The sequence below is a fragment of the Talpa europaea genome (assembly GCF_964194135.1).
Source record: "Talpa europaea genome assembly, chromosome: 2".
NCBI classification, from domain to species: domain Eukaryota; kingdom Metazoa; phylum Chordata; class Mammalia; order Eulipotyphla; family Talpidae; genus Talpa; species Talpa europaea.
Genome location: NC_140068.1, coordinates 39,244,458 through 39,256,629, shown reverse-complemented (window position 1 = coordinate 39,256,629; position 12,172 = coordinate 39,244,458). Strand labels below are relative to the sequence as shown.

The window sequence follows — 12,172 nt, the reverse complement described above, 5'->3', positions numbered from 1 at the left end:
GGTCTGCATGGGATCAGAAAACCTGCACTGTGTCCCGTCCTGCCTTTACACCATTCCTCTCGTAAAGTTTCAGGATGGGTATACCTAGAGCAAGATCTCCGTGGCATGAAAACATCATAATTCTTCATGACCAGCATACTCAGAGAATTGACTTTGAAAAGATACCTTTGCCTCCGAGCGGGGGAAAAATGAGTCAATAGGATCACATTCACTGCAACAAAATTAGAAGCCAGGAAGCGAAGAAGTGGGAGAACAAGAGTGTAGAGAAGGGTAGGAAGGGAAACTGATTCTCTGGCACCAATTGCTCAAAAGCAAACTTTCAGAATATTAATTCCATTACCTGCTTTCTTTTCTTTTTTTTTTTAATAGAGGCATGCTTTATTTATTTATTTGTTTGTTTTGTTTATACATGCACTGGGTACAGTCAGAAGCGCGGGAGGGTGAGAGAATTCACCAGAGCCAGAGCGGGGAGCAGAGCAGGCAGAAGGACCGAAGTACACTGCTGAGGGGAGCAGCGGGCGGCAGGAGAGGTCTGCGCACCATGTGGGACCCTCCTCTGGTGGCCGGGGAGCAGCCGGGGATCGAACCGGCGCTGCAGAGGCCGCGGGCAGCTTCGCAACCCAGCGCTCAACCGCTGCGCCACCGGGGAGGCCCTGCTTTCTTTTCTTAAATGCTTCACTTAAAAAGGATCAGCTGGATGCAGGCCCAATGAGGAGGTCTGGCCTGGATACTTAGCAGGGGCCCCTCATCCTGGGTGGTGGGGTAGGACTAGTTGAACACCTAACAAGTTCTGGTAGGCTTTTGTAGGGTAAGGTAAAAAATCAGGCTTTTCTGCCCTCCTGCCATCAGGATAGATGAGGGAACCCTGTGATCCTGAATGCATGCCTGATGGCGGGCACCTGAAGTGGGTACACCTGGGCCAAGACTGTGCTTTTAAGGGTGGCATCACAGGGACGCCAGAAGCCGAGAAAGCAGCAGCAGAAGCCGAAGAGAAGCCGAGATCACCAGAGAGCCCAGATAGAGTGAGGATTTGCTGGGGGCTGGGAGGCCTGCCAGCCTCCCGGCCTGCCATATGCTTGGTGAACCCCAATAAAAGACCTGCAAAAAGCCACTGAGGACTCTGACTCCTTTACCCAGTCTGCATGGGATCAGGAAACCTGCACTGTGTCCTGTCCTGCCACTACAGCTTTCCATTACTATTATCTTCTCTTACATATGATCTATTTTGCTGGATTTGCTAGGCACACTCATACTTCATGCTTTGTTCAATTGTTTCTCTCATCTCAGAGTGTATTTTTCCTACATGTCTGCCGGGTGAGAGGCAATGATCTTCTTTTGCTTAGTTCAAGCATCACCTCACTAAGCCTTTCCTGATTCTTACAGGTTGAGTTGCTTCCTCTGGCTTTCTGAACTTCAACTCACTCACTCATACTACTAATTCTGCTTGGTGTGGTGACATTGTTACTTGGTGTTGACAGAGGTCTTAACTTCAAATAGTTTATATTAAAATTTGATTCTAGGACCTAGTTTTAAATGACCTGACATGCAGCAGTTACAAGGTCTTTTAAACTCTATGTCCAAATCTTTAGGTGAGCTTCTGTGTGGCCTTATAAAGACACAGGCAGTTTTGCAGTTGACCTTAAAGATTTTTCTCGGGTGCCATTACGGAAAAAGCAACGCAAAACAGTCTTGAGCAATTAGAAATGTTGGAGGTGAGCCAGCTCTTTGAAATGTTACCAATCTGCGGGGAATAACTCACCTTCTTGGTAGACTGTTTTCGAAGGAGGATGAAACATCTGTCTAGAAACAAATCCTTTCACCAACAGCTCTCCAGGACCTGGTAGGTAGACTGATACAGTTCACAGATTCCGAAGTGATGGAACCAGCCTGATAGGTAACAAGTGTGCCGCTGCCTACTTGATATGAGTGAAAGGGTATTGCTTTTCAACGGAGATGCCTTTAAATAACAGACACTTGTTCTTGGAATACCAATCAGGTGCTTTCTATGGGAAATGCATACTGCTATCAGTTCAGTTCTGCCTTTTCAACTCCCCAATCCATTTCTAATCATTATGAAATAGTTCTCTTATTCCTAAAAGGTACAATAAAATGTAATTGGAAAAAGGTCTTTAAAAGTGTAAAATTTAAAGAAATTGTTTTTGTGAGATGTGTAGTAAGGCACATTTGTTAGAACCTCACCAAATGGTCATATTTTGGCCTAAAAATTTTATACTTGCACTAGCTATAAAAGGAAGATTTGCTATAAAAATTGATAAACAGATGCTAGGGGGCCTGAGTAAGCTACTTAAGAGGACAGACTGCTTTAAAGTAGTTGAGTAATGCCAATTTGGGAAAAAAATATGCCAATTAAGAGGCCTTTATTTAGTAAAGCAGGCACAATTAGGTATTTATTTTTCAATATATTATTAGTATAGTTCGGCACTTTGTCTACTTGGGAATAATTGCAATGAGTTTGCTTTAAAATATTCTCTATATTTTCCCTGTTAGTCTAAATTGCTAAGATTTTGCTGTATTTAGTAATTTTTTAGGGGGAATGTGTTTAGCAAAGTTTTCTTTTTTGCTTAGACTGTAGACTAGTCTTCTAAGTGGAAAATGGCTGCTGAGTGTGCAAAAAGAGTACAAAAGACTTCACAGGAAGACACTATTTATGATCATTTGAAATTTTCCATCCCTGAAAATTCTCAAATTAGGCTTATGAAGGCAATCCAATTTAGCAAACTGCTAATTAGACAAAGCAAATGTTTTTGGCAGGGCTGGTATTCGGGCTGCACTTGTCCTTGATTCCCCCCTTCTCTTTGCAGTGACACACTTCTAGATCCCAGGTAATGCTCTCCATTGGACTTTGAGTTTGTCCTGGGCAGGGGGATGGGGGAAGTGTGGGGGGAGGGTGGGGGTAGGCTCTGGCACCAGGTGCAGCATTCCAGGCAGCACTTCCACCAGGCTCCATCTGTTTTAGTGGGAACTGAACTGTCAATTGATTATTCTTGCTGGTCCATCACCATTACATCAGATCTAAAATCTGATGTAATTATGAGGTGTTTAGAAGTCTCTGCTTTATTATCCATTAAAGTCTGTAAGGTCTTAAACTTTCCCTATACTACAGTATCAGGATTTCTTACCTTAATCAGTTGAGGGTTTATGTGAAGTGATTTTAGGTGAGTAGGTGATGGACTTGGGATGTCTACGGGTTTGTGCCTCCTTTTTTCCTCAACGTTCCCTAGTCAGTCTCTCTCGGGATTCTAGTTCCTGTTGGTATAATTATAATTGGAATTCTTTGGCTTGCAAAATAGTGTAATTTCAGTCTATGGTCCAGCAGAAACTTCATGACTGCTTAATGAAGTTTTTCTGTTTGCAGCTAGAACTGTTTCATAAAGCTGTGTGATGCCACCAAGCCTCCGGGAGGAAGGCTAAGTTTTCATGATGTAAAAGTAGTTACTTATTAAAGAGAGCCCTTGTGGAGCTATCGTAACGAGCTGAAGATTTCTCTAGAGTTCTGTTGCCGCTTTGATGAAAACAGCAAATAGTTTTCTAAACAAAGAGGTTTAAAACCTCCAGTGGAAGCTTACTATTGAATCATAGGATTTTTATTTCTCCCTACCTAGCTCAATCAGTAGTGACTGTGGCTGTTTTTTTTTTTTTCTTCAGTGAAATAAAACTAACCTTCCAAGAATATCCTCCACAGGCCTCCTGCTTTAGATCTCTGTAGGGAGTCTCCAAGGTTTAAACCCATTCTCAAACCAATTTAGGACACAGAACAACTGGAAATCACTGCACATTTTTTTTTTTAAATATGATAAGGAAATACTGGCTTATTTGAGCTAAAAATAGCAAATATAAAGTTGCCATACATCAACTAGAACTTTAAATTCTGTTACGTTTAAGAAAAAATTAAAACATAAAAGATTATTATCACTTTCTTTTCATTAGCTTGCTTTTTAAAAATCCCTCAATGAATCTTGGGGGAAAAAAATGACATTCTTCAGTTCTGCTATTGGAATAGCTAGGCTGAGTTTTTGAAACATTAGTGCTCCAATAGGGCATAATTTGACAGTTCCTGGTATAAAACCATGTAAGCTGTATAGTGCTCTAGGAATAGTTACAGTAAAATAATAACACAATGATTATTTCCTTGAGTGTAGTATTCAAAGACTTTACTCTGATGGTTAGCTGAGAGTTGAATCATAAGAAAATTTAATACCAGATTTCTTATATTTGATTTTATCCAGGGATTAAGGGAGAGGTGACTGATATGTAGACATGAGACTCTCACCCCAGAGTCATTTGCACAGTGAGTGAGAAGCCAGCCTGTCAGCATGTGTTGGTATCATGCTTGTTTTTTGCTGAGAGAACAACATCAGTGCTAATTGAAACAATAGAGATGATTACTAAGGCTGTGGCTCGAGAAGCAATATATACCGACACTAGAGGGGAAAGGGCTATTTATTTGGAAAAGTTCACCATCAAATCACTGGACAGGGTAAACAACTCATGGAGAAAATCAACACTTATTACAATCAAAAGGGAATCCACTTAATTTGCCAGTTTCTCCAGGCACTCTCTAGGTGATGCTGAACAAAACCCTCTGTATGTTTTCCGCTGTGTATGTAACCATGATTGTAAAAATTCATCTTTTTGTTGCTGTTGATACCTCTTTCCATGCTTTTTGGAATTATATTTAAGTATAATGCAGTGTATCTGATGTTTGTAAGCACTCAATTTAGCATTAATTTCTCTGGATGGAAGTATGAAACATATGTTTATGTTAGTAACAGCAACACTATGTAATTTGATCATTTCTGAGCAGACTGATATATTTTCATCTCAAAGAGGGAGTTCTGAGAGTTAGTATTCATTTTTGAAGCCTCAGCAGCTTTCAGTGCAGATGATATACAAGTTTTCTAATCTTATTTAATGTCTCCATTGGTCTGACTCTGATTAGAGGTTCAAATAAAATTGTGATTCTTCTATACCTCGATTATGTGAAAATATTTCTCCTCTTCCCCCTGTCAGAGCAGTAACTTCAAGTAAGTTAACTGCTGTTCTGGAGCAGCACTAGTGTCTTGAGGTGGCTATTTCACTAGATTTCTAGATGATTGCGATTTTTTTTTAATATACTCAACTTCACTTCGCAAATATATTTTTCACAAGGGTACAGAAATCCAACAGAGAGGCACATCTTTCCAAGCGCTCTCAAACGCACATAAACAATTTCGATTTAGGGAGCCAGCAGGGGGCACGTAAAACAAAATGATTAAAAAAATAGTTGCACATAGAGTAATTTTAATCCATTCCATTTTTAAATACCACAATAAATTTAATTTCCACAATAAATTAAATAGCCATATTCAGTTTACAAAATAGAATTACTTAGTGTGAAACCAGTATTTACAACAATATACATTATGTACATGATGTTTTTCTTTGTTGACATAGAACATGGAAGTAAAAGGACTTGACTTTCCAATGTGTGATTGACATGCTATAAGTGACATGATGGTCCAGAAGAAAACAATAGTGCAAAATCACCACAGGAACTTTGGAACAATGTCAATTTTATGAGATATGACTTTTTTTCAAATAATAAGAAAATAGTATTATATGTTTTCATGGCACTAATTCACCATTTGAATTAAAGAGCCAGGTTTTCCTTAGAAAAGAATGCATAACTGAATCTTCTACTTCCTGAAGCTTCACAGCCATTGGTATATTTTCACACGTTAATCTTTTGGCTTAAATTGATGAAAATGGCAGGCGACAAATTCTGACTCAAAGGAAGACTAACTCTTTGAGAAGGCTGAAGTCACTTTTCCCCCGATACCACCACCTTTTCTTTTTTGTAAATAGCTTAAAAGATGCAACTATGCAGACAGCAAATTTTATTTTGTAAATTTTCAGTAGAAAAAGAATTGGTATTATATTTGGTCACCCACTGCCTATGTACAAGTATACATGGAAAAATGACTTGGGTAGTTGTGTCTAGGAAAAGTGCATATTTTAATCTAGAGGAGACAATGTGTGTCTCCAGGCACAACACATGGTGTTGCATGTCATTACTTTAGGGCCAGTTCAATGTCCTCCCGGTGATCTGGTAAAATTTTTGATTAAAAGGGTGAAAGAATTTGCGCAATTTGGTTATGACGGAGGGGTCCACCTCTGGATGAATGCGTCCCTTGCTACCCGCCAGGCACTTATTAAAGATAATGTTAAATCGTAAGCAGTAAAACCCTCTGGTAGCATTAAAATATAAATTGTACTGACTTATCCTTGGGGGAAGATTTAGGAACTTCTCCACGAGCTGAAGCTCTGGCAGAGGTTCTGTGATGAGGCGATCTCCATCAACAATGTGAAATTGCTCAATTGGAAAGTATTTCAACCACCTTTCCAGATGTTTAGTGTATATGCTGGTTCTTACTGCCTTGTACTTGGTGTTCACTTCGCAGGTATTAGGGTCTATCGCCAGCTTTTCAAACTTGTAATAAGTTTTGTTCTTCCTCTCCTTCCCCTCTAGCACCTGAGTGTAATCAGAAATAGCTCTTGTGGTTGGTTCTCTGACAATGATCAACAACTTGATGGATGAGTTCATTTTGTAAATCCTTTCTGGAACCTCCTCTGTGATAAAATATGCTGGGCTCTTTTCAATTGTGATTTGCTGAGGGTAGGAAAAAGGCATCTTTTTCCTATACCAATCAATGCCCTTGGCATAATTCTCATCATTGTCAAAAAAGTGGATTTCTTGAGAGGCTTTGACCACTGCTGGATGGAGGTTCAGCATCTCAAGCAGGGCCCTTGTGCCTCCTTTCCTCACCCCAATGATGATGGCCTTCGGAAGCTGCTGAACCAGGTCATGTAGGCGAACCTGCTCCTTGGAAGTGTTGCCCTTTCGGAACTCGTGCAGCAGACCACGCTTAAACTGCAGGGCACGGAGAGGGAATTCAGCCTGACCTCGGGCTCCAAATCGGCCTTCAATGGGGCAAATGGGTTGTAGCCTGCAAACAACAGAGATACTTTAAGAGGCTCATTGCAACCAACTTCTCATTTTTCTGGTCCCCAGAAAGTAAGCCTGCAAATGAACAAATAAGACTATGGTTCCCAACCTGCTGCAACCCATAATGAACACATGTTGGAGACATTTTATTTTAGGCAACCCTGTATTAAATGGAGCCCATATAATCGATGGGATTTTTTTTTATTAGTGCTCCTGAAAATTTTTATTCACCAGGCACTTAATTGACTATCTCATGTACTTATGTTCACAGCATAGGACAGTGACAACCAGCCATACTAATAGCCTTTTAATGGCTCACCAGTTAGTATCATTTAGAAAATGTGAAAGGCAAATTTTATAATCTTCAGCTGGGGGCTGAGGAAATCTCAGAGGCCATGTCTTTTGGGTTTCATGTGGTGGTATTTTTTCCTGAGATCAGCAGCACTCATTTGGCTCTCAAAAAATCTTTGAGGTATAGTCTGTAAAGAGATCCTAGTCTTTGCCCTTGGTTATTTGTATCATCAACCTATAAATTCCAATCTTGGCACTTGCTAAAACTTTTCATTCCATGAGAATTTCTGGCCTTGGCCTTGATGACAGCTAGAAGGGGTCTGCATTTCTTCAGCTTCTCTCTATCCAAAGAGATCAGGATTATGTTTTCACTTTGTTGAATGTAGGAACAAACCCAACTGCTAGCAGCAAATGCCTACCACACCCGGGACCAGAAATCAACAGGACCTTGGCTGGGCCTGAAATCTCAGGTCCTCATTGCCAACCACATTTAAATCAGGGACTTGAGCTCATGAAGGAAAATTGCAGTGGATAGAACCAAAAAGGAAGAGGATTTCCATTTCAACATTACCCTACTTTAGGAGCAACTACTTTGACTTTTCTGAGAGAGAAAGGTGAGGTAACAGTTACTGTGACATTAGATCAGAATGACTTTAATTAGTCATGATTAATATACATAGTAAATAGTTTCCTTTTGAGTATAGTCTGTAACTCAACTAAAATTCATTTTAATTTTTCTAAGTTTATCTAAGAAGGCATTTTGTCTTCTCATTAAGGGATACAACACTAGTCAAAATGGTTTTGAACAAATTTCTCTACCTAAACCTTCCAGTTTTAATAATTTAGTGTCTCTGTCTCCCTCTTTGTGGCAATGAGTTTGGTACTTGCTTTTCCCAAGAGACCCTATTTTACCTTTCTTATCTTCTGTAATGTTTATAATGGAAGGGAGAAAAACAAAACCTCAAAGTCATGCCAAAGTTCTAAGGGGAAAGTGCTTGGCCTAATGGACTCTGTTTGAATAGCTATCTATCATACTGCTTAAGGAAGAACACAAATATATTTTGCTTTTTTATGGTGTTTGCTTTTTATGATTTTAGAAACAACTCATGGTCATTGTGGAAAACATGAAAATATAACAGTAGTGTTTGTCACAGTATTTTAGAAAAGCATGAAGCTTGTGTCAATAAATTTCTTAACAGGATTAATATGCTAGAGTTCTAAGTGGAAGATAGAGAAGTAGTAACACCACACAGTCAAAGATATTTTCACTAGTGACACTGACTGGGATATAACAAATTCAACTTCTCGCTCCACTGGGGTTTGGTTGAGAATGAAGTCCTACTTCCCTAAGGCATCCACCGAAATTAATGGATGGACCTCTGTGCTTCTAAGGAGATGTTAGTACTATCTTTGGGAGAAATGAGGAGAGTATCAAATCTTCTTTGTAGGACAATTCTCTTGTGGAAACCTAACAGAGAGGCTGAAACAGCCTCTGCTCTGTTTGGGCTGGAATGGAATACTTTCCTTCTAGAAAAGGATCATTTCCATTTCTCCTTTCCATTCTCTTTTTATCTTCTACCAGGGGAGCTCATCCCCTGCAGAACAATTGCTTTTTGGCCTCTGTAACTCAAGACAGAAGAAAATATCATGTTGTTTCTCATTTCCTGAGGTGCACATTCTGAGCATGGGCCCAGACTGAAAAAACTACTCTCATGATTAAAATAGCAAGTCGAGGGCCTCCCCTGGTGGCGCAGTGGTTGAGCGCTGGGCTGTGAGGCTGCCCACTGCCTCTGCAGCGCAGGTTCGTTCCCTGGCCACCGGCGAGGGTCCCACAAAAAACAAAAACAAAAACAAAAAAAACCCCAGCAAGTTGAAGAAACCAATCTCAGCCCCTCATCCACAGAGCCGGATCTTAGTTACTAAAGCAATGTCCTGATTTCAGCAATCTTCTCAAACCTTCAAGTGAGAGGTTTGAGAAAGCAGTCCATTTTTTCACAAAAACTATCTGATAAGCATTAGAGATTGGGTTAAAAATAAAAAAAAATCAACTAAATAACTAATGTGTTAATGACAAATAACTAATGTGTTACTCATAAAAAGGCAAATGACTTCAAACTGATTAAAATTGAGAAAACCTGATATAAAATTTCCATTATGGACATAGGACAATGGTGCCATCTCAACTATCTTCATTAGTGATAAGCTCTAGATGATACCATTTCTTGTAGTGGTTAACAACCCATAAGTGGGGGGCCTCCCCGGTGGCGCAGCGGTTGAGCGCTGGGTTGCGAAACTGCGCGCGGCCTCTGCGGCGCCGGTTCGATCCCCGGCTGCTCCCCGGCCAACGGAGGAGGGTCCCACATGGCGCGCAGACCTCTCCTGCCGCCCGCTGCTCCCCTCAGCAGTGTACTTCGGTCCTTCTGCCTGCTCTGCTCCCTGCTCTGGCTCTGGTGAATTCTCTCACCCTCCCTCCCGCACTTCTGACTGTACCCAGTGCATGTATAAACAAAACAAGCAAACAAACCAGCAAACAAATAAATAAAGCATGCCTCTATTAAAAAAAAAAAAAAAAAAAAAAAACAACCCATAAGTGGGAACTACTCAGGAATGTGAATTGGGAAGAAGCAGTGAAGCTTACTTTATTGTCAAAATTGACACTGGTTTAAGAAAGACAAGAACCACTGATACATTATTTGTTGAATTATCTGAGTGATAAGATATAGAGATTAGAAAAAGAAAAAAACTTTAAGGAAGACCTTTTCATTCAGTCATTTATTTATTTATTAAAGATTTATTTTTTTATTTTATACAAGAACCGGGGTACAGGCCAGATGCGCGGGAGGGTGAGAGGTTTCACCAGAGACAGAGTGGGGCACAAAACAGGCAGACTGACGAAATACACTGCTGGAGCAACGGGTGAGACAGGAGAGGTCTGCCGCGCCATGTGGGACCCTCGCTGGCCGGCCGGGATCAAACCAGTACTGCAGAGGCTATGGACAGCATCACAGCACGGCGCGCTCAACTGCCACCAGGGGAGGCCTGGCATTTTCATTTTAAAGTGTGTCTGTAGGGCCTTCCTGGTGGTGCAGGGGTTAAGTATTAGCACGATGAAGCTATTGGCAGCCAGGAAGCCACTGCAGCATGATCCCCCTCCAGAGGGCTTAACCCACATGGTGCAGCAGACCTCTCCTGTCTCGCTCGCTGCTCCCCTCAGTAGTGTATTTCAGTCAATCTACCTGTTCTGTTCCCTATTCTGTCTCTGGTGAATCCTCTCATCACCCTGCACCGCTGGCCTGAACCCTAGTTCTTGTATGCATAAATAAATAAAATAAATCTTTTTTTAAAAATAGAAAGAAGTGTGTCTGTATTTTCTTAGACAATGGCAAATGAATTCATGGATAACATACTTAGGTCTTTTTAGCAAAAAAATTACTTCTAACAGGCAAAGAAGGAAGTCTTACATTTCGGAGATTAACTTCCCTGTCTTTTCCAATCATATTGAATGTGGTACAGACAGAAAAACTTAACATGAAGCCAACTGAGTCAGCTGGGACTTGTGCACCTAGTTTCTCTCAACTGTTTGTCTCTTTAGAGCTAAATCCTAGCTCTGTGAATTTCCTCTCCACGGATTTTCCATTGCTTTCTGGGCAATTACTCTAAGCGACAGCCTCCTTGTACATTCAGCTCCAGGAATCCAGAGCTCATTAACATAGTTAAAACTCCCCAGGCCTGCAGCCATCTTTTCAGGGCAATGGATTCCAAACTTGATGAGCTCTTTTACAGACTCATACATAATTTTAACTCTCCCGGTGGCACATTAATTGTCCACTCATAAATTCCAAAATGAAGATGCATAAATATATCATCACTATTTTGCTATGGCTAGAGGTCAACAATCAGATACACATATACCAGTTTGAGCTCCATTAAATGACATTTTTTTCCTGCACAAGGCTTTATCCCTTCTCTGAAAACAAATGTCAATGTATGCAGAATACAAATGGATCTTGATGAACACCTAGGTTTGAGTAACTTGGACATCCTTTTTTCAAAGGTTCAATAAATCAAAATCAATACTGCAAAAAGTCTTGGGAATTCTGAGGCAAGAAAACAAATGGAAAGATTTAAAATCTTGTCCTAAGAAAATTAAATCAAGAGACACTTAAAGTCATATAGGCAGATGCATGCGTTTAATCACCTACCTATCCAAGCTCCCAACTCTGGCGACTAGATATAGGAGACTCCCAACAGCAAGACTTCCCAGGACCAGGAGCTTCTGTCTCAGCCACGCCTGCTGTTTGAATAGCATGGCCCTCCATCAACCTTCAGGACTTCTGCAGTCTGAGAGATGGGGAGAGAACAGGACTGATAAGTGGTTATTTCTATAGGTTCTATTGACTGTCACAAAGCCAAGTGGGGTGGGATTAAGTGATGCTATAAGATAAAGAACAGACTCCATTACATGGTAGACAACACTCATGATATAACAGGTATTTATCGTAACTCCTTCCTTGACTTGGTCTGTCTTATAACATTAAATACTAAATTAGGGGGAAGATATTAAGTAGACAGAACCTGTTAGGCAATTGTCAAAGTAAGTTAAAGAGCATACATTATAATATTATGTGTGTGAGTGCATATTTGTTGTTCAAAGAATACTGATAAAATAAACCACTAAAAATCGAAGGATTACCAGTTGGGCAAATATTAAATTGAAGGTTCTGTTTCAGAATAACAGAGTGAATGTAGAAGTTAATATACCATTTCATTAAGTAATCATTTGGAGCATAAAATAATGTCACACTTACATATATTTTTAGTTTGTTATGGTTGTGAATGGAGAAAGGAGGCAATGTCAAAAGTGATTTATTTACT

The 12,172-nt window shown here is 40.3% G+C and overlaps 1 protein-coding gene across 1 annotated transcript; it reads right to left on the bottom strand.

Moving 5' to 3' along the window:
* Positions 1–6,066: 6,066 nt before the first annotated feature.
* HS3ST5 (heparan sulfate-glucosamine 3-sulfotransferase 5) lies at positions 6,067–11,606 on the bottom strand (the record flags this gene model as incomplete). The annotated part of the gene is made up of 2 exons (XM_084227679.1): positions 6,067–7,007; positions 11,500–11,606. The coding sequence occupies 2 exons, from the start codon at positions 11,604–11,606 to the stop codon at positions 6,077–6,079; spliced, it is 1,038 nt and encodes a 345-aa protein (XP_084083805.1). The 3' UTR covers positions 6,067–6,076.
* Positions 11,607–12,172: the final 566 nt, after the last annotated feature.